The sequence below is a fragment of the Panicum virgatum genome, chromosome 1K (assembly GCF_016808335.1).
Source record: "Panicum virgatum strain AP13 chromosome 1K, P.virgatum_v5, whole genome shotgun sequence".
Taxonomy (NCBI): Eukaryota; Viridiplantae; Streptophyta; class Magnoliopsida; order Poales; family Poaceae; genus Panicum; species Panicum virgatum.
Window position 1 is genome coordinate 8,757,635 of NC_053136.1, and position 23,390 is coordinate 8,781,024.

The following is a 23,390-nucleotide window of genomic DNA, read 5'->3' on the forward strand; positions in this document are numbered from 1 at the left end:
TTGTGGAGGAAAGAGTCTCCTTTGCTGCGGTTGAGCGATCAATGATTTTGTTAAACAAATGAGAGCGGTCCGGGAAAGAAGGGTACGTGCCGAGAGTACCGACTGGTTACATCCACACAGTAACCTGGATTTGACTTGTTCTGTTCTCTAGGGCAGCGCTGAATCTTCTAACGAATATCTGGACTACTTTCTGTGCAGCTGGGCTAGAGTTCAAGGTCAAACATCGTTTAAGACACCATTCTTTTGTCTGTCGTATTGATAAAGAATTCAGGTCCCATCTTTTAAATGCAACAGCTTTTCAAAAAAAAAAAAATCTTTTAAACGCAACAGTTTCGTAGCAGTTCAGCATAAAATTCACGTGCGGGTGCACTCAAACATTCTCCGGCTTTAAATTTGAAGTCAAGGCCGCTAGGATGACGCGGATATCCTACTCCTGTCTCCTGTGGCAGAGTAGTAGAACTATTTTTGCGAAACGAGATGCAACTTGTATTAAAGCATAGGGAACAAAGTACATCTCAGTTTTGCAGGAAAGACCCTGAGTAAAACACAAATTACAACAAGGTCCCTACAAGTCGTCAACCACCTCCAGACAGAGAGATGAAGCCGCAACCATGGTCGCCGTCCTGCGCACGGGATCTTCAGTCCACCAAACTTACCAACCCAAATCGAGAGGTGGACACCGAAAGTTAAGTTGCATGAGATCCGCAAGAAGAGGCCATCAGCCGTCGACCTCTCCGATTGGGCCCTCCATCCACCGTCATCCCCGACAACCCGAGGAGATCCAGAGCACAGCACAAGGACACACAGAAGAAACAGCACTAGCTCTGCCCAAGAGGTCACCGAAACTCCTGTACAAGAACTCACAGACCCGACGCCGGCACTGGAGCAGACGCCAGCGAAGGAGAGAGAAGTCTGGAGTACTTTATTCCACAAAGACGACGCCGTCTCCCCCAACCAAACGTCATCGGAAAACACATACCTCACCGACGGGCCTCCGAAGCAGACGCCACCGGCACCCACACCGGAGATCTTTGAGAGGAAAAGATCCTCTGTCTTGCCGCCGTAGGAGACGCCGAGCTCGACATCACCTCCAGAGAAGAAGCAGAGGAACTATGGCTGTGTTTAGATGCGAAAAGTGAAGCTGAAAAGCAATGTAACACTTTTCGTTTGTATGTGATAAATATTGTCCTATCATGGGCTAACTAGGCTAAAAAAATTCATCTCGCAACGTACATTCAAACTGTGCAATAAGTTATTTTGTTTACCCACAATTAGTATTCCATACATGCTTCATTTGCTATATTTAATGTTTCGATATGACGAACATTTTAGAAACTTTTTTTAAAAGCACCCAAAAAGCACTGGGGAATCATACAAGAGCTCAATTGAGCACCCACGCCGACCTCGCACTCAAACACAGATGGGCTGCCGAGAAATCTAGAGACGCGGCTACCGGAGCACACACACTTACACACACCACACCCGGCCACCCCCCCAGAGGAATAAATCGCCGGTGAGGCACGCAGGAACCGTCCCAGCCGCGGATCGATACTGGGAGACCGACCAACCGAGCTAACGCTCGTCCACAACTGGGGGACTAAACACAGCCTACAGTACATGCCCAAAATCGGAAGAGCATGGCGTGTGCAGTGACGTAGCCGCGGTACACTAGGTGGCGTCCATGCGGTTGGCGTCGCAGCGGCACCACCCACCTGGACCTGGTCTTCAACTCTTCCACCAGCGCGCTCGCTGCCGGTGACGGTGGCAGCAGGCGCCGAGGACGGCCGGGCCTTGTCCTGGTTCCTCCCGTTTCGGGACGTGGCGGGCTTCCATTCCCGATGCCGGCCGCCTGGGCTCATCGCGTCTCCCGAGCCCACGGGTTGGCGCTTGTGTAGCCTAGCGAGACGCGATCGCCGCCTAGAAGGCACCTTCCTTCACAAGTTCACAGCCTGTTCGGCTGGGCGGAGAGCTGCTGGGTTGGAGCTGTTGGGCCTATTCGCAGACTCAGTAGTCCAGCGCCAGCCCCAGCCCTAGCCGCCGAACCGAACAGGGCCTCAGACTCAACACCATCCTCCCTGTCTCCATGCACATGTTTTTATAGACATGGTCACTTACAAGAGTTTAGCGAGAGAAATCCAAACAACTTATTATGTTACAGCTTAGCAATCTAAGCTTTAGTTGGCTAAAGAAAAAACTCTAAACTTTAGCAAACTAAACTTTAGTTGGTGAGAATCCAAAAAGACTTTCTTAAAAAAGAATCAAATAGAGCCTGAGCTTCAAATCACCTTCGCTTCTGTTTTATCCTTGCAATGAATATAACATCAAACTGTCACATCTCCATGCACGATGGGTGACGTCGGTACTATCAGGTTCGCCGAACACATACATACGGTCCACATTATTTTCGACTGCAGTGTTGACCGGTACTAGTACGAGTCCTCAATAACATTGTAGGTCTGTACTCCCTTTGTTCAAAAAAAAATGTAATTCTCGCTTCTCGGGCAATCAAATAATTTTAAATTTGATAAATTTTATGCAAAAAATTAATAATATTTATATTTTCAAATAGATCTGGTACGAAAATATATTATATGATTAATCGAATAATACTTATTGTGTAATGTACAATTGTTAAAAATAGCTTGTGACAAGTACCTGTCGTATCCACTATGTTGGCCTCTTTTTCCTCTAGTGGTTTTGCTTTCTGCTGTGCCCTTGCGGTTTGACTAGCGATGTAGAGCATCTTTCTGCCGCCGCCGCGCGCCGCATGGCCAACAAGCTGCGTTGCGTCATCCTCAATCCCTGCTCTTGCGTGCCCAGTTGTAAAGTTGGATCAACTCGACCAAGGCCGTGTTTGGTTGCAGCCTGTAAATTTTTTGAAAAGGCATCTTTCTATATTTGAAGTACTAAACATAGACTAATCACAAAAATAATTATAGTACTCGTCTGTAAATCGCGAGACGAATCTAATAAGCCTAATTAATCCATCATTAGAGGTTATTTACTGTAGCATTACTGTAGCAATTTAGCATCTGATTACAGACTAATTAGGTTCATTAGATTCGTCTCGCCATTTACAGACAGCAGTCGCAATGCGTTTTTTATTTCGTCTAGATTTAAGTCTCCATGCAAGTGCCGGAAAAAAAATTTGGAATTTGGAAAAATGGAACTGAACACGGCCCAAGGCCGTGTTTGGTAAATTTGGCGCACGTTTTTCGAGAAGAGAATCTCGTTTGCATGGAGTACTAAATAAAGTCTATTTGCAAAACCTTTTCAGGGACGGGTGTAACTTTTCGAGACGAATCTAATAGTGGTAATTAATTGATGATTTGCTACAGTGATGCTACAGTAACCATCCTCTAATCGCGCGGTCAAAGGCCTCATTAGATTCGTCTCGCGATTTACACGGGGGTTGTGGAGATGGTTTTGTAATTAGACTTTATTTAATACTCTTAATCAGTGGTCAAAGTAGGGTGAAAAATTTTTCACCCCACAACCAAACACGGCCCAAGCACGACGGATGATCACCCGCTGGCCAGCGGCCAGGTGGGGCGGCAGCAGCTTCTGCTTTTGCCGGGGAGTGCCGTCGCTGTCGGGACACTTGTCGCCTCGACCCCTTGACCTCGCGAGTAGGGCGTGTGGATCGGCCCAGGTGTACGCCCTGCACGCGGCGAGCACTCGCGGTCGGCACCTGTCGTGCCGCCGTCCTGCCCGCGGCCGGCGCGCGTCGTCCTCAGTAACCGTTCGGCGAGCGCGAACGACCCGACTTTTGGAGCCTGGATGAGCCGCTCTTTTCGGCTAATTGGTGCTGATTTGCTGAGAGAGAAAAATTAGCTAGTGGTTGGTACTGATTTGATGTAAAAAAAAGTAATTCGCAACAGAACATAGCTTCGAGCGCTTCACAGTGGACTGCCACGCGGCCTCGCCCAGCAGCGCCGGCGGTGCATGGATTGTAGGCATCGCGCCCATATGTTCTTTCACGGTCTCATTTTACCGGCGTGCTGACGCCAACGAGAGCGAAAAAACGGCCGGCCCATGGCGGGGGCTTAACCTAACCGTCCTGGCTTGGTTGGTTCTCCCCATTCCGGAACGTGGTCGGTTGGCTTCCCGTCCTGGCCCTGCAGCGGTGGCCGTGCAACGAGAGTGGTTGGTATATCTACTCCAACTTGGTACAGTACTACGTACTACCAAGTATAGTATCACGCTGTGTGACCTGCTTTTATAGAAAGCGAATAAGGTTTGGTTACAGCGTTCCTGCTGGGGATACCAGCTTGCTCAAGCCCGCACATTACAAAGTTTAACACCAACAGAGGATGAAACAAACTAAAAACGACTTAAATCACAACATCTGGCTCTTCGCGGCTTGTTCCAATACCATTGGCTCGCACCCACTCCATCAATCTTGAACTTGTTGCCTCCAGGCCCGGTCTGTCCTTCTCAAGCAGTAGCCCCCTCCACTTCTGTGAAAAAAAATCAATTTTGTGTAGAACGTCAGCCGGAGAAGCAGGAAATTTGTGTTCAATGGCCATTTTGTTCCTGTTAGTTCAAAGAGCCCAGGCCACAATTGCAAATTGGAAGAGCCTGAGATGATAGTCTTGGCACCGCAGAGGAATCCAGGATGCAAGAAAATCTGATATATTCCGAGGCATTCTATCCCACCCTAGAGCCTCTTTAAAGCATCTCCAAACAAATTTGGCCACCACGCAGCCGAAAAGAATGTGGTTAGCGTCTTCTTTGACCAAGCACACTATGCATCGCTCATCCCCCTTCCAATGCCTTTTCTTCAGCGTTGCCCCCGACTGCAGTCTGTCTTGGAATGCCAGCCAAAGAAAGATCTTTAGCTTAAGAGGCATCCTGTTTTTCCAGAGTTTCTTCACCCTCCTATTGTTGAGGCCACTAAAAGAGAGAGTCTATACATGGATTTAGTGGTGTAGTCCCCTAATTTTTCTAACCTCCAGATCACTTGATCTATGTGATGTGAGAGCTGAGCCCCCTCTAGCGTGGACATCAGGCTCTCCCATTCCGAGAGCTCAGCCTGTCCAAAGGATCGTTTAAAACCAATGTCCCACTCACCATTTACCCAATAATCCCCCACCAGAGCATCTTTTTTCCTACAACAAGCATAGAGCCTAGGGAAGGTTTGGTATAGTGGCTTGTCTTGGATCCAGATGTCCACCCAGAAGAGGGTGTTTTTGCCATTACCGACCTTGAAGGTCGCCCCCCACTTGAATTTGTGCTTTATTTTGTTGATGTCTTGCCAGAACTGGGAACCTCTATCACCTTTGCAGGAGGCAAAGCTCTTATTTTTTAAATACTTGTTCTTTAAAAGCTCACACACCTTATCCTCTTTAGCATCCTTATAAATTCTCCCCACCCATTTCAGTAAAGGGCTTCATTCATTCTCCTAGTGTTCAGGATGCCAAGACCTCCATAATCTTTTGGCAGACATACATTTGCCCATTTCACCATGTGGTATTTGAATTTATCTATATCCCCCCTCCAAAAAAATCTGGATCTAATACTATCCATTTGTTGGTGGTTCTCTTCGAAAAGAGCAAACATTCCCATCAGGTATATTGGGATACCGCTGAGAGATGTGTTTGTTAAGATCAGCCCCCCCCCCCCCCCCCCCCCCCCCCCCCCCCCCCCCCGGATAAGTTCCTCCCTTTCCATGGTTGTAGTTTGCTTTTCATTTTCATCAGCACTTTCTCAAAGGTTTTGACCCCCAGCTTTTTATCACTTATTGGCAGACCTAAGTATGTCATGGGAAATCTGCCCACCTTACAATTCATCATATTCGCAATCCTGTCTTGTTCTTCTCTGCTCACCCCAAAGGCTATGACTTCACTTTTATGATAGTTGATCTTTAAACCAGTCATCCATTCAAAACAGTAGAGTAAGAACTTCATGTTGACAATGGTTTGATCTTCACAGTCCATCATTATCACTGTGTCATCTGCATACTGCAGATGGGTTAACCCTCCTGGCACTAAGTGTGGAATCACCCCTTTAATGCGACCTCTCTCTTTAGCCTTAGAATATGGTCAAGAGCGTCCGCAGCCAGGTTAAAGAGGAGTGGTGAGAGTGGATCTCCTTGTCTCGAGCCCCTATGTGTTTTGAAGTAAAGTCTATTTTCATCATTGATGTTGATGCACACCCTCCCCCCTCTCACCGTGCTCATGACCCAACCAGTAACTCTTGTGTTGAACCCTTTGCCGAAAGCCAGTAGGTTCTGCTTTCCCGTGCGGTCCTTTGCCGTTTGGACAGGAGAGGCGATCGAAGAGGTAGCACCTCGCGAGATGCTGAAGAGCCAATCAGCAAGTGCGTCAGCCGTTAGGCCAGAGGCCTGCTGGTGCCCAAGGCGGCGCCGTTCGTGCAGCCGCGCCGCGCAAATTGCCGTCCTGAGTCCTACTCACGGAGGATCTGTTTTAATTAAGACGGAGAGAAGAAAAAAAAAAGAATACTACCAGTACGAAGGAAGCATCGCGATTTTTTTTCGATTTTTGAGGCCAGTGCGTTTGGAGAGTGCGCGGGTGTAACACCCCCAGTGTTAGTGGGCGCTAATCATGTGCTTAAATTTGCTAATTAGGAGTTTAATCTTGTCATTAGCGTTAATCGAGTTCGCGCGGTAAACATCGAATTAGCCGTGTTCGATCGCGTTTTTTCTCTCTAATCCGAGCTCCAAATCAACTTTTGTCCAAAATTAAAGTTGTAGATCTTCTCTTCCTCTACAACTTTTATTTTGGCCAAATTTCATTTTTCCATATGAAAATTTGAGTTTTGGGTGGTCAAAGTTGGGTCAAAAATTTGTTGAAACTCCACTGTTCTTCCCCTGTTTCTCCACTGTGCGCGCCCATGCCGCGACCGGCGACGCGCCGGCGACGCCACACATCGGCCGTCGCGGCGAACCTCGTTCCCTGTGATCCGTCTTATCCACTCCCAGTGCCCATCCCTATCCGAACCATCCCCTTCTCCTTCCTCGAGCTCGCGACGAGCTGAAGCCGAGCCTGAGCAGCCCGCTGCGGAGCGCCCCTGCTCCGGCCACCCCTCGCCGTCCCTCGCCGCTTCCTCATGCCTCAACCTACCTCGCCTTGCCCCGCACCCACGCCGCCCCTCCACGAGCCCGATCGAGCCTTTTCCCGGCCGAATCGGCCTTGTGCGCCACGACCGCCATTAGAGCTTCGCACCGAAGCTTCGCCCTCACCGTCGAACTCCCCTCTCCGGCCTCCTTCCGCTCAAATCAAGCCCACGGTGAGCTTCCTCGTGCTCTACTCTACCTCCCCAACCTCTTTCCCGGCCGATTCCGGTGCTGCCGCCGCCGATGCGCCATTGCGACACCATGGCCGCCTTGCGCCGCCTGTGCCACCGCGGGCCGCCCTGGCGCGGGCTCGCGCAGCGCCGCCGCGCGCCTCGAGGTCGTCGAGCCTCCTTGAGCGTCGCGCCGCCCAGCCCCGCGGCCGCCCTGCTTCTCCGCCGCCGGAACACCGCGCGCCGCCGTCGCCCTGCCCTTGCCGTCGCCGCCCCGCGTGCGCCCTGGGCTGCCCCCCACGCGTGCCCCTGCTCGGCTGCGGGCGCGCTGACCCTGCGCGTGGGCCCGCGATGCCCCGCTGGCCGGCCGGCCCACGGCCGTCGCGCGCGCGCCAGGCGCGCCGCCGGCGTGAGTGGCCGGGGCAGGCGGCCAGAGCAGAGCAGCCCCCTGCTCCCTCTGTTCCACTGTGGGTGGGGCCGCTGGTCAGGGGGTAGGGGTAGTTTTTGTTTTTTTGTTTGATTTGAGTGAGGTTTGCAAAATTCGTATAAAATCAAGGGAAAATGCTAAAAATGCAAAATAAATTTTGTTGGGTTTCTTATGTCTAGATCTTCAGAGAAAAAATATTCATGCATGTGAAATGACAATTTTGCCCATGCTAAAATTTTGGTTTGTGCTTAAGCTAATTTATTTAATATCGGTTGTTCTGTTAATCTAAAAATTATGAAATTTATTCAGTAGCTTACTCTTTGCACGTGTAGTTTACTGAAAAATTTCCATGTGTGTAAGCTTTGTGTTTGTTGCAAATTTTTATTTGCTCGATTTATTGTGGCTAGGGGCAAAATAAATGTTTTATTGTCGCAATATTTGTTAATAAAATTTTTCTTGCGTGTGATATCAATGTATTTTTATGTTGGAAATTTTTTGTTATTATGTCATGTCTGCAGGTTGTAGCGAAAATAGTCTCTCATGCCATATTTCAATATAATGTTTTGGCGATTGATGACACACACAACACTTGGACTAATATGATTGTTAAGATGACCATTCTCAGGCTTTTAGGTTCAAGTGATGATAAAGAGAAGATAGGCGTAGCTAGACCCGAAGGAGACCGAGAAGATTGTAGCGAAAACAATCAAGACACCGGTTGTAGCGAAAAGGATTTTAGGTTGTAGCGAAAAGGATTCGAAGATTGAAGAGACCGAGAAGAAACCAAGGCAAAACAATCAAGACAGAGATATTTTAGTATCACCGGTTGAACCGACGCTAAGAAAATTACATACGTCGGTGCATTGACTTGGAGCACGTCTGGGAGTTTTGGTAATACCGGTTGAACCGACGCCAGGAAAGTTGAATACGTCGGTGCAATGAACTCAACAGCTAAGGCAAAATCTGTACACCGGATGAACCGGCGCTAGATATTGGTGAACGTCGGTGCAGTTGTCCAGAGAGTTAGTTTTTCAGCAACTACACTCACCGGTTAAACCGACGCTGCATCGGTTGATTACGTCGGTCGATTGAGGTAGCCGTTGAAGTATAACGGCTAGTTGGAAAATGCACTCACCGGTTAAACCGGTGATGACAAAAATGGGAGCATCGGTTTAACCGGTGATAGCGCTTTTTGTCAGTCTTTTTCCAACGGCTAGTTTGGGGTGTGTGGACTATATATATGCCACCCCACGGCTCATTTGAGAGTGCTGTAGACTAAGGAAGCAAACTACACTTGAAGAACACCTCCAACCACCATAGAGCTTCATTGTACATCATATAGCTTAAGCACACTTGTGAGAGTGCTTAGTGCTTATAATAGGGATTAGTTCTTGCGAGAGCTCCCTTGAGAGAAGTCTTGTTGCGGCAAGCAATCCTTGTGATCCATCGTGTGATCCTCCGACTTGGTGTGGAGTGGCAATGACACTTTGTGCGGGGGAAGAGGAGACCCCCTTCTTGGTGGAGAAGCTCTGTAGTGGATTTCGGCTGGGTGACCGAGAGAGACGGTGGCAGTGCACGAGACTCCATATCTTATGGGCACTTGCCTTTGCTTGCCGGCATCGCCTTGGTGGCGTAGTGCAAGATGGTGATCGGAAGAGTCTCGGTGTTCCGTGGACGTAGGCGTTTGTGCCGAACCACGTTACATGACCGTGTCTACTCGGGAGTTTGCATCCCTCTTGCACTTACCTCTTTACTTACCATATTACGTTTCCGTATTTACTTTATCTTGCGTGCCTTTACTTTCCTAGTTAGTTTGTTTAGGATTGGCTATAGGTTGCAAGTATTTTGGGGTAAGTAGAGAGTAGCATAGATAAATCTTAGTCATAACTAGCATGTGTAGGACGTGTTAGGTTTATCTTATGCAAATAGATTGAGCCCTAGGTTAAAAAGCGACCATATTCACTCCCTCCCCCTCTAGGATCGGACACCCCGGTGATCCTTACACATGTTAAGTTTTTGCAAGTGTTTAGCTCCTTGTTTATTTAATTAATTGTGCATTTATGTTCTAGGAGTTGTATGAAACCCTAGTATGCATGTTCTCCCTAGGTACCTGTGAGTCCATACTAGTACAGATATCGTTAGACGTGCTTTGCTAAGTAGGATCTCGGTCGAAGTCGAGTGATTCCCGTCACTCGTGAGTTTTACGATCTTGTTTCCTATGGAAAGTGACTTTTGAAATGAATCAATGAGGAAAGAGAAATGAAGACCGGGCGGAGATGATTTTGGTTCTGAATATGTAATGGATGGAAAGTAAGGCTCCGCCTATGTCGATTAAGGACCGTACCGTTGTTGGCATTGTTGATCGAGGATTGAAAAGTACTAACCACATGCCGGGAGTAGGAGGTAGTCGAAACCGGTAAGCTCATTACTTGATTCGCAACGATACTTTGAATCGCGACTTGCTACTCTAGGAGTGGGATGATGGCGGGTGTTGTAGTCGCCCTCGGGTCCACTGGGTGTTCGCCGTGTGGGGCTCCTCACCCGGGTTTTGGCAGGCGTGATTCAGACGTCGGGGTAATGATGGGAACAGTTGACGTGTGTGGCCCGACGGGGTTGCACGTGTCGTGTGAGTTAGGTCCACCTTGCAAGGTTAAATCGGATCGATTCGCCGTGACTCGCGGATATGAGAGACTTGGTCACTGTGTCACACCGTAGTAACGAAGTGGAATGAGAAAGGAATGGAAAGGTTTGGCTCGTGTGTTACTGAAAGATAATCTGATTCACCATGTGTGCTCTAGATACCTATGCGAATTTAGTTGATACTCGCTATACTAAATGGAGCTAAAATATTAAAAATAAGGACTCACTGCTAGCAGCCTTTCAGCAAAAGAACTCCAGAGCCAAAAAGCTTTGCACGTCTAGGTAATGGGCTAAGTATACCCATAGTCGGGTAAGACTTGTTGAGTATTAGTATACTCGGGGTTGTTGTTGTAACCCTTCTGAGCAGGTTGTGTCCAGTGGCGGATGCAGGATTGGAGGCAAGGGGGGCTGAAACAATAGAGATGTTGATTTGTGTGAAGATTTAATGGTGATTTGGAGATCTTGCTACAGTGTTTTACGTGTAATTAGGGGAGCTTGGGGGGCTTGAGCCCCCTAGCCCCCCTCCTGTATCCGCCCCTGGTTGTGTCCCCGCTGACTTCGAGGAGGTCTGTGCGTCCTGGATTGGACAACCGCTTCCTCCGGGTTGGACCGTCGAGTGGGCCCCGTCTTCCCCGTGAGGATCGGGCAGGTTGGCATCACATCGGTGGGCAGGATGTGGAGCTCACCTTGTATCGTCGTTCGTAGTTACGTATTGTATTTCGAACTCGGTTTTAAACTTCCGCTGTGTATTTGAACTCTGTAGTTTGTATTTAAAGCTTTTATGTAAAACCTGTGTTGTAAATTAATTTGAGGATCTATGTATGTTTGTATCACCTGTGCTCGTGTTCGTGCGAGACTTCTAATGCAATTGTGATCCTGGAGTACAGTAGTTTAATCAGGATTTACCCGACGGACTGCCGGATTACACTGTTTTAAGTGTGTGGTAACTTGATTATTTATTAAAATAATAACGCGCTTAATCCGGTTTAATTTGGACGGATGTGTCACAGCGGGGTCACGGGATGACGGCAAGTGCCAAGAGCTTTGGAGAAAGAAAAAGGCGGCGCGCGGTGCTTCGCGGCACCATATCGGCAGAAGCTCACGCGAACTTGGGCGTCTTCGCCGCGCGCGCGCGCGCTCCGGCGGGCGTCGCGGCTCTCCGGAGCGCCGCCACGCGGGGGGGCCTCTGCTCGCGCCGGGACGGTAGCGCCGTCTCAGTCGGGACACTTGCCGCCCGCCCGCGCGCGGGGGCCGGGGAGCCGAGAGCGCGCGCGCGGCGGCGTTCGGTCGCGTCGCGTCGCGTGGTCCTCGAGCGCCCAGGTGTCCCGCCCACGGCGTGCAGTGCGTGCGGTGCGCGCGGCGTCGCTCTCGGTCGGATGCCAACCTGCAGACCCGGTCGAGTCCATCCATCGACCTGCGCTGCGCTGCGCACGCGCGCTCCGGAACGTGGCTGGCACTGCAGGAGCGATGCGGGTGCACCGGCGACGTCGTGCCACCGGGTCTGCCGCGCGGCGCTTTTCGCGGCTGGTCGGTTGTGTTGGTCTCCTTCTCTGCAGCGCACGTTTCTCAGCCAAGCTTATCTGCCCGTACACCCACATCAGCGTTCGCGGAAAATACCAATTGTTTGCCAGCTTATCTGCCTGTAGCATTTCTGTTCATGTATGGAGTGACTCGTATCTACGGACCTGGTGACACATTTGATGACTTCATCAATTTCAAGATACTAGTGATCGGTGCCGCGAGGCTCCGCCGGGGCCAGGTGAGTAGGTGGCGGCCGCTGCCATAGTCGGCCGGAGAGCCGTCGCCGTCGTCGGGGCACTCACTTGTCGCGTGGAGGCCGCGCTCTAGAGCCATGTTTGGCTGCACAACGTCCTGGAGCACGGCGAGCAGCGCCAGGTGTCCCCGGCCAGATTCGGCCGGCAGCGGCTGTGCGGCCACCTGTCCCGACGACGTCCTGTGATCCTGGAAAGGAAAGAGCCGACGGCGACAGCGACATGTCTGACCTGACCCTGCTGCCGGATTCGGCCGGGGAAGGCACGCCCAGGAATGGTTCGGGACACGCGTACGTACGACGCCGCGGCGGACGCACCAGCGGCGCGGTCCCGGAGCACCCGCGCCGCGCGGGGCCGCCGACCGCCGTGCTTGCCCGTCCAGCCGTCGCCCGCGGCTGCCTGCGTCGCGTGCCGACCCCCGAGGCGCGGATGGATGGGGCCAGGTCGCCGAAGAAGAGCCGTGGCTGTCGGGACACTTGGCGCGGGCGGGTGGATCGACGCGACCTGAAGCGCCGACGAGATGCCATTTGGTTGAGGCGGGATCCGCCCAGGTGTCGGCGAGGATCCGGGCAGCGGCGAGAGCTGCCAGATGTTCCCCCTGCGCCGTCGCCGTCGGAAACCAGGGATCGCGGTGAGGTTGTCTACTCGAGGCGTCTCACAGTAGCAGCCTCAACAGTTTCTGTCGACGTCTCCCAATTCCATCTTTTCAAGTATTGAGGAAACTTCATCTGATCCCTGAAGCTAGCATGTAGCAACAATCTCGTGAGCCTCCAATGTAACTTCTGAAACGTACGTGCTCTGAGATGCAATTGCAGATTCAAGGGCAAATGGAAAGGATAAGGGTCACTGGGTCAGTATTATCAACTGAAAGAACCATTCTTCCCAGTAACCAATCTGCACGGTTTCCAGGCACCCACAATACATCCAACACTAGCAGAGCTCCATGGAATGTGTGACCGAGGGTCGCATGCATTGGCTTATGAACAGGCATCAGTTTACCGTCTACATTTATCAAATAAGCCAAGGGATCGCATTCAATGAGCTGCGCATTGAAGCAATACAGATACATGCTCATCACTGAACATGTATGGTAAACACAAATAGAATATATAATATATGAAGCAACCTTTTGGCTTTTACGCAGGCAACTGCTGCGTCAGTGAAGATGGCAGCTTCTGTCGAAAGCTCAGAAGCACAAGCAGTTGGAGTAAGGTGGAACAATACCCCCCCTGTAACGGTCACAAATTGTATAACAAAACCGCCTCAACAGCTAACTATTATGTGCCGGACATACCACCTGTACACTGAAACACGAGAAAGCATCGTCAGAACAAAGATAAAACGTGTTTGAAATCGTTTGGTGATGCAGTTTTCTGTGTTGTACGTAACCAATTTTCTTGTATGATATGTTAGTGTACCATCACTTAGCACACAATGAGTCCCTTTTTTTGCAATGCATCAAACGGCATGAACTAGAAAAGGTAGCACTAGTATCATATTCCAGCTTTTAAGGCTATGCTGATAAAAGGGGAAAATCCAAGTCCCATGGAAGAACAGAATCACCAAAGACAAAGGCGACCAGAGCCAACTTTTACAATCCCAGGCATTGGTTAATATAGGAAGCATGTACTTCTCACAAAACCACAGGAAGAGCAGGAAATTGCCCATGAAATACGATGACAGTTCCTTGTGAAAGATTTACCTAGCCAAATAATGAACTGGCAGACTATACGACATTATTTCCATTGTAAGACATGAGCATGCTTACTAACCAATCTCTGACATAAACTTTAACAAGGCACAAGGAATGGGCAAGTTTCAGAGCATCGCTTAGATGATGACCCAACTATGTTGCACTGATGTCAAGGTTGCTTAGACCGAATTGAGCTGCTAAGATGATTTTATTCTCTCACACTTCAAATGTTAATAGTTGCTAGTATAGACTCCAAAAATGATCCATATCAAATACTTCACCATTAATGAAGTATCCATGGTCTGTTATGACTTACAAGAATTACAAATAAGAAAAATTCAACTAATCATGGATTAGCTAGCCACTGTCAGTGTCAGGTACAGTATGATACAATCTATCTGTAATGCCTTCTGTCATCTGTGTGATTGGATCCGAATCATTATAATTAAATAAAATTCAAATAAAATCCAAGAGATTACTAGATCAATTCTCCTCATCGACAAACCCATTTATGGAATTGTTGATCAAAAAGGTTTCCTTAAGTGAAGACTAAAACTACCATAATAATATCATGTAAGCAGAATCAAAAGAGCACAAAAAGAAATACTTGTAGCAGAGGTTAACAAAGGACAACTACCTGTATTCCTGTTTGGACCCTTGATCTCTGTACCATAATATCACCTTTTTATTTTTGTCAATAAGAATGAGAATGCCCCGCTTTTGCTCTATCTTGAGGGCAAAATACTCTCACACTTCAGAGATGTTACGTTAGCACCTACTTAAGTACTTAACCAGGAATGGCATGCCTCAATACTATCTCTACACTCAGTTGCCGGTACACAATATTTAATCTAGGGAGAGACTTTTCTTCATCGTCTCATAAACAAGATAGGTAATACTTGCAGCTGGCACCACTTTAAGAAGATTTGGTACAAGCCCTTTGTAAAATCCAGAAAATCCTTCACGCCGTAATGTTCTCCGAAAGCAATCAGTCATTCCTCTATATGGATCCTCTGAATTGGCTGACTGAGCTTGCATTCTGTAAGTAACATTAATGAAAAGAATGCGTGTATGGGTATGTGTAAGGGACAGAGCTCCAAGGTTGTACAAGTGTACATTTCTATCAAGAAAATCTACTGCTCACCTTGTTCTGATGACTTGTAAAGGGTAAACACATGTTGCTCCTAGAGCTCCGGAGACTGTTCCACAGCCCAACTGTACTAAAGGGCCAGGATCTACATCGTAAAATCATGATTTAGTGACAACAATTGAGAAGTAAAAGGGTTGAAGTGCGAACAGATTCTGGTAGAAGTGTACCGCTGTCCTTGAGGATATATGTCTTGGACATTTCTTTTAGTGTCTCATAAACAGTAAGATCAATTCCAGCGTAAGGGACCATACCAAGCAATGATGGAACAAGGCCTCTGTAGAACGCTCGGGGACCTTCATGTATCCATATATCCCTTGATAGTGCACCAAGGCTAGGAATCCTGCCTCCTTCATAAGTCTGTAGACGAGTCTTCACTAAATCAATGGGATAAATCGCTGTCTGGGCGACAGCACCAGCCAACCCACCAGCCATGAGACGTCCAGAGGTACCAATGTCACTCTTATCTTCTCCTTTACTTTTCATTATGTATTCTTTAAGCATTTCGTAGGTGTAGAACCTTATAGCACTTTCTGGAGCAACTTTTACCACATTCAATCCATTCCCTCTGAAAAAGCCCACTAGACCGCCATCTCTCCATATACTCTTAACTGCATGTGCAACTGTAGTACGGTTTGTTTGCACTTGGATATTAACTTTGAGGCGATCAAGAGGTGCCGTTGCAGTACGAGATGCTGCACCAGCAATCCCTCCTGCAATCAGATATTTGCTTGCACTCACATGTTTACTTATTCCTTCTGGTATAGCAGCCTGCTCACCTATATCTACAAGGCAGACTCTTTCCCAGTGATGATAAATGTTTTCAATGGTAGCTTCATGAGGGTAAAGCAAAAGAAAATCTCTCCATTCCTCAAAAGTAATAATACCATCATTGTCCTTATCCACATGCTCCACGAATCTTGCAAGCTCTTCATCACCAATTTCTATACCTGCAAACATTGATCTGATATTACTTGTAAGACATATCACGCAGGCTAGATTTGTCAGCCAGTTCCTTGGAACACAGCTATTTACATTTCCTAGAAAGCATACTGCACTTTTTGAAGTTAAAACGAACTTCAGATACAAGGAACTATTTCCTATTTTCAAAATGGTGAATGCGACAGTTAGGCCCACATATGCTAGCCATATATACACAACTTACACATGATCCTTTTGGCTATTTATGACTCTGGTGACAATCCAATATGCATGGCTAAACACAAATTAAGATATAGAAACTGATTAAAATTTTTGAAATGGTGAAAACCATAGTAATGCTAAAATGAAGTTTATGAACTTTATGATCCAACAGTAGAGAACATGTTGTGATATTTATATTAACTGATTACTAGGTTGAAAATAAAAACCACTGAATTTGAGACATAGTGTTGGAAAGTACAAACTAAGTCAAAACTCAACTCCACCTTAGGTTAAACACCGCAATATATGTGCTTTTCCCAAGTGAAAGCTCCAAGATCCATGGTATTCCTCAGCAGCAGGACAATAACATAATCTAGATGTCCCCATTACCTTGAATAATTTACAGCAGACTCTAATCATGATGTTGCAAAATTGACCAATTTCATTCTGTTAGATTTGAAGTAAGGCATACATGCTGGTAGCGTGGCACATTATTCACAGCGTAAACCAATGACAGTTTGCATTCATGTTTTTTGCTCCATTTCCAAGATCAAAATGTTACCGCACAATTTGAGGGGAGAATCAGATTGGATCGACTAGGTGACAACCACGAACAGATCAAGTGCATCTGTTTGATATGTATAGAAGTATAGATTAAATTAAAAAAAAAGAAAGGCCTTATGTGTAAAGAAAGCACAAAGTGGTACAAAGCACCATATGCATCATTCACATCAACTGTAGTGATATGCGCGTGCATATTTATGTTCCAGATCTCGATGAAAATGTTTGTAGAGGAAGGCCCAATGTTTATGCTGACTCTATTCATGAAGCATGCATTGCATTATGCTTTCACATTCCAAGGGAGACGATTTGGCTTCCACCACTAGAAACAAACAAAACTGAACTAAGCTTATCATAGCTGCCAGATACATTTGTCATGGCAAAAATGGACTATCTTTCTCCGAACTACCATAAAAAGAGAACATAATAACGAATTTCAACATTAGGAAATGCTGAACATATCCACTTTCATACTACTGGCCAGAGTTGATTACTGACACGACTGGGTAACCTATTTGCTTCAAAAAGAAACTATCACGATGCAGCGTGTCTCCATCAATATTTTGTGTCGCAACCTGATCCTCAAATTTGCAAAAGGATACCCAAATTATGGAAAGACACCATCTTGATTTACTATTTTAAGGAGGCACATGGCCTCAATAGAAGTCTAGAACCATCACAAAAGTTGAGTGACTGTTCTCACGAAAAGTAAAGCACCACCTTACTTGATGTGTCCATCAATATGCCACATTGCATCTTCTTTTGCCGAATTTAAATTTAGGTGCCTACATTAGGGATACTGCAGGACAAGCAATCAAGCATGTATAATGTATTGGTCTATTGGATTATGATTTAGGATCTCAAGTGTGGACGATTTAGTTTCCACAGCTATGTTTATCGCAGTTGTCAGCTACGCTTGTCATGACATCTACAGGAACCATCAAATTAGCAGCTCAGCAAATCTCACTGAACCTCTTTCCACATCATCACGAGAAATCGAGGAAATCACTGGAGGAAGTAAGGAGTGCAGGAGGCGTCGGCATTGCGTTTACCAGCCTTGACGAGCGCGTGCCAGAGCTCCTCGGGCAGGATGCAGCCGTTGTGCTCGATGTCGATGGCCTGGAAGATGCGGTAGAGCTCGAGCTCCTTGTCGTCCATGTAGCGCCGGAAGTCGTCGTACCCGACCCGGCCGTCGCGGTCGCGGTCGCAGGCGCGGAGCAGCGCGCGCGCGTAGTCCTCCTCGGCCCCGGCCCCCGGCCCGGGCTCCCCCTCGGGGGCGGGGACCCGCAGCTTGGCGAGCCCCGCGGCGATCTGCGCGTGGTCGAGGTGGCCCCGCCCCGCGGCGTCGAAGGAGGCGAAGACGGCGCGGATCCGCGCCTCCCGCTCCGCCTCCGTCTCCCGCAGCGCCAGCCGCACGTGCTCCATCGTCGCCGCCGCCCGCGCCGGGCCCCCGCACCCTCCCCTCGCCGCCGCCGCCGCCGGCTGGGGCGCGGCGGCCGTGGGTCCGGCAGAAGCTGCAGCCGCCGGGCGGGGCTCCACCGCCTGGACCGCCGCGCCGGACATAGCGGGAGGCGCAACGGAGCAGGCGACGGGGAGGCGGCGACGGCGATCGGGGCGCGCTGGATCGGGAGGGCGGCTGGTTCCCCGGTTCGCTTCGTGGAGCCGGCCTTGTCGATCCCCCTCCTCCCTCCCCCTCTCCCGAGGGAATCGAATATCCGCGGCGCCAACTCCAGCGACCGCGATGCCGCCGGCCCACCCAAAGCTTAACCGCCTCTGGTGCTTGGCGAGCTTCAGCTGGGCAACAGTGAGCAAGCACAGGCCGAGCACGGCTGCCTTTTTCTTTTCCTTGCGGCGCCACGTAATCTGGACATCCTGCTGATTTGATTCAGGGCGGCGGTGGCGACGGACGAGATGGAGACGGCTAACACGTGCCCGTGCTCTCGCGCTAAGTGGCCGCAACCACCACGTCAAGAGCCAGGATTAGCAGAGTGGAGCTTACTTTTGTTTCTCGGTACAGCAAGTCTGCCAAAAGGTCAAACACGAGAGAGAGGTCAGAAGGGGTTGAGAAGCTGCTCTCTGCGACTGCGACTTGTAGTTTCTACTTCCTCCGTCTAAAAAAGAACTAACCTTCAGTTTCTGAGCAGTCAAACTAGTTCAAGTTTGATTAAAATTAATAAAATATTTTTAATATATATGTTATAATATAAGTATTTTTTGATTAATCATTTAATATATTTTTCTACTACATCTATTACATTTATTCGGAAACTCAAATATTAATAATTTTTTTATAAATTTGATTAAAATTAAAATTATTTGATTTCTCAAAAAACAATATTTTTTTTGAACAGAGGAACCGAACGTCGACCCATCAAAGATGACGGTGTCACGCTCGGGTTAAAGGGCGTCGATGGACGGCGTCGAGAAGAGGATCGATGGATGGCGACGAGTGGCTGCCAACGGATCAGAAAGCGAGCAAGTGGGAGGAGGAAGATGACTTTCGGGTCTTGAGGATTTGGGGTCCGAATCCCAAAGGGATCATGGTGCTTCAGTCAATTCTACATTCTCCCAGGCTAACGTTTTCCAGACGGTGCCAAGGTTCCTCGCAGACTATGACTTCCTTTGCTTTCCTTGAAACCATCACCGGCCGGAAGTTAGAGGTTGCTTTGTTTTTTTGTTTTTTTTTTATAGAAACGGCCAGAGGTTTGCTGAGCAGTGGCGGCAGTCCAAGCAAACAAAACGCCGCAACCGTAACTGTCCCAGGCCGGCCCAATTATTTTTTTCGTTTTGTTGCGTCCTCGGCCCACAGGACCAAAAGGCCCGTCTTCATTAAGTATGGGCCGCGGATTGCCACAAACCTTCAAAATCCATCCAAACCAACCAAAAAAAAGTGTCCGCCAGACTACTCATATGTAGTTCAGCTGCCGATGGGCGCTGCTCGGTCACGCGGGTGACCGCCAGATATTTTATGTCGTTGGGCTTAAACTGGTCTAACAAATAGACCCATAGTCAACAAATTTGTTTTGTTCTAGAATAATTTTTTAATTCTTCTAGCAATACAAAAAGTTGTTCGAGAACAAAGAAAATTTGTTCCGGAACAAAAAGTAGTTACTGGGCAAAAAGTAGTTACTGGGCCTTGTGCGATGGTTTGACTGCCAGTAGACCGAGCGACTCCTAATATTTGCCGTTGCCGACCACTTTATTTTCGACTGCAGAATCATCATGAACTCATGTATTAATGACACATAAGTATTCTAGCACAATAATAATCTGCATTACAATAATACTGCATCTTTTTTACGTGTGCCTTTATTTATTATTCCTCCAAATTCGGTAATCAGTATATATGTATGGATAATCACCTCATTCTGTTCGGCTTGCTTGTCAGTCAACCAGCCAGCAGTAATTTTTTCTCTCACACCAAATCAGCACCGGTCACTAGCCAGCCAGTAGTATTTTTCTTTCACAACAAATCAGCATCAACCACCATCCACAGCCAGCCAACAAAGTTTAGTCGCCAATTTAATACTTGTGTAGTGTACATGTCAGCCTGAAACCATGACCTTCCTAGCTACAACCACCATGAGAGTACATGCGTTGATGCCGACCTGGCCGCGGGTACGTAATGTGTACACATCATCGTGCGCAATATGTACATCCTCATGGAAAGGGAAAGGTTATTAGCAGGCTGCACTGCACTGCGAGAGAGATCGAGCTATAGCTAGCACGAGCAATTAACTGAATGATAATGCTCAATTGATTAGCTAATTAAGCTCTTGTCTGATCGATCGGTCACAAGCTCCGGACGGCTGCGTGTCATATAGTGTATACTGTGTGCTATAGAACCAATGCATGCAGATCGACCGATCAACCACCACATTACCAAAGAGACAAAACTGTTAATGCATGCTGTACAAGCCTATAGCCTTCGACATTGTGAGGTTACAATATATAACAGACAGAATGAGGTGTTGTAGACTGCACGAGTCCAGCCATCTCTGAAAAAATAATGAAAGCAATAATATATATGCTCACTTTTTTTCTTCAAAATACATACAGATGTAAACGCTCACATACATGCATGCACAGTCACCCTATCGATAAACGTCATAACTCTGCCCCAATGAGCACATCGAAGAGACTTATTAAGCCTCGCTGTCTGTTGACGCAAATCTCGGTCAACACACGAACGCACTAGATCATGCGGTGCGAGAAAGAGCTCGATGCAGCTCTTCCTGCGTGGAGCGGTCAGACCGGTCTAAGGGACCGGCCAGACCGGTCGCTGGTGAGAATCGGCGACGGCCGACGAACGCGAACCCGGGAGGGACCCCGTCAGGGTAGGCGCACGTAGGGTTGTTCTAGGATCGGCAGGCCACCTAGAACGCCTTCAAACGTCGCGGAGACGAAGGAAGAACAACAGAGGGTGTTGGAAAAGCTAGGGTTTGGAGAAGAGGATAAAAAGTAGAGTTTGTATTGATTTTGTTCGATTGTCTTCTCTAATCGGCCGTGACCCTTTATATTTATAGGGTGGGGTGGACTTATCCCGCAAGAAATCCTGTTTACAGATCTAAATCTATAAAAATCTCTAGTTGTACTCGGACTCTACCTAGACCGGTCAGACCGGTCGGACCTACCGGTCAGACCGGTCGGCCCATGCCGGACATGCCACAGTGCCTCGACCGGTCAGACCGCTCGGTCAGACCGGTTGGTGCCAATTTTGGCTGTCAACATATGCCCCCCTGTTTTTTGGTAAAGCTTGCTTGCCAAAAAACATTCTTCTGAGCCAAAATTGTCTAAGGGCGATGATTAATAATACATCGGCCATTGTTTGTACTAAAGGCGATAAACAATTATCGGCCACGTTTTGCTCAAGTCGACGTTGAAACAACTTGTTTGGGCTGCCACACCTTCTTCATTGTCGCTGACGTCTTTGGCGCGGCCTCCTCTTGTTGTTCCATTGCCTCCTTCTTGCGCATACGTTGCAGCCTTCGCTTCTGAGTATGAGACAAGCCTGAGGGACACCACTTCGGCTGTAAATACTTCGAATCTTGCTCCTTGCTCTTCTCATTCTCTTTGCTGCAATCAACATCTTGCTTGACCGGATTATTGCCAGCAACAATCGGTCAATAATAACATGGAGCAATCGGTCCACTAGATGAAGTATAATTACTTTGACTCGATTGCTCTTGATGTCTTGACGATGATCCCGTATCCTTGACTTTGCTTGGTGGCCCCTTCTGTCTCTGAGCACTCCCTTCCTTCTCATATTTAGCCAAGAGTTCTTTAAAACTCGGCCTTGTCTTAATTTTGGAGGAGTTTCCAGATTTACTGGGCGCACCGGTCAGACCGGTCCCATGACCGGTCAGACCGGTCGAACCGGTCAGACCGCCGCTGTGGCCGGTCAGACCGGTCCACTTGTTGTCGGCCTTCTTCTTGTCTTGCCCCCCGAGTGTTTTTGCACCTTGAGGGATCTTCTGTGTCAGCTTCTTTTCAGGTCTTTCATCACCAATAACTACATTCTTCCCCTTGGTTGATTCGGCTTGACTCGGCCGAACTAGCACTTTAGGATTTTTCAATTCCAACACATGCACTGGGAAAGGATTCTGATCAACCTGCATACTAGGAGTAACCAATCGTCCTTCATTAATGGCCGATTGAATTTGTCTACGTAACACATTGCAATCATTAGTAGCATGTGAAAAAGTATTATGAAACTTGCAATATGCTCGCCGCTTCAACTCTTCAGGCGGCGGTAGAGTATGTGACATCTTAACATATCCAATCCTATATAACTCATCAAATATTCTCTCGCACTTGGACACATCAAAAGTAAATCGTTTATCTTGCCGATTTTTCTGAATCGGCTTAAGAGCAGAACAAGTAAATGGTTTATTCTGAGATGGCCAAGCAAACTCAGCAGCATACACATCATTAGATTCATCGTCCGAACAATTTGAATTGCATTCTAAAGTATGCACACTAGAACGATGATGTCTTTGAGACTCCTGAGGCTCTTTGCTTCGGCTTTCTATAGCCAAAGCTCTTTGATGCACCTGAGTAACGGTAAAGAAATCATAGCCCTCTAATCTTTCTTTAATATGAGAGCGCAAGCCATTAAAAGTCAAATCAGCTAAATCCTTTTCTGCAATATTCACACTAAAGCATCGGTTTTTTGTATCGCGGAATCGTCTTATATAATCATTGACAGATTCATCACGCGATTGTCTAACTGATGTTAAGTGAGACAATTTAAGCTCATCATGCCCACAGAAAAAGTGCTCATGGAACTTCTGCTCTAATTGTTCCCATGAGCCAATAGAATTAGGTGCCAAAGATGAAAACCATGAGAAAGCGGTTCCAGTTAGAGATAAAGAAAATAAACACACTTTCAACTCGTTTATTGAACCAGCTTCTCCTAATTGGGCAAGATACTGACTAATATGCTCAAATGTACTCCTAGTATCTTCCCCACTGAATTTAACAAACTCAGGCAACCTAAAACCAGCAGGGTATGCAACCGAATCAAACGAAGTAGGATACGGCTTTTGGTATGTGCGGGTTTTGCTTCTAACATTCACTCCAAAACTTTCTCTAAGCAGATTAGCCAAATCATTCTTATAATCAGTAAGCATTTTATCAAAATTACTTGAAGAATTTGGCTGTGTGGATATAGATACTTCTCGCTGGTTTGAAACAAACTAACCGGATGGACCGGTCGGTACGACCGGTTGAACCGGTTGGGGGGAACCGGTCTGACCG

General features: G+C 47.8%; 1 protein-coding gene across 2 annotated transcripts; it reads right to left on the reverse strand.

The window, feature by feature from the left end:
- Positions 1-13,027: 13,027 nt before the first annotated feature.
- LOC120681320 (calcium-dependent mitochondrial ATP-magnesium/phosphate carrier protein 2-like) lies at positions 13,028-18,503 on the reverse strand. 2 transcript variants are annotated; one of them, XM_039962855.1, is made up of 5 exons: positions 17,684-18,503; positions 15,098-15,877; positions 14,925-15,015; positions 14,418-14,819; positions 13,028-13,391 (listed from the first exon to the last, which is right to left on the reverse strand). In XM_039962855.1, the coding sequence occupies exons 1-4, from the start codon at positions 18,192-18,194 to the stop codon at positions 14,627-14,629; spliced, it is 1,575 nt and encodes a 524-aa protein (XP_039818789.1). In that variant the 5' UTR covers positions 18,195-18,503; the 3' UTR covers positions 13,028-13,391; positions 14,418-14,626. The 2 variants fall into 2 exon arrangements, with proteins under 2 accessions (XP_039818789.1, XP_039818832.1); XM_039962898.1 differs by having other exon boundaries at positions 15,098-15,891; positions 17,684-17,820.
- Positions 18,504-23,390: the final 4,887 nt, after the last annotated feature.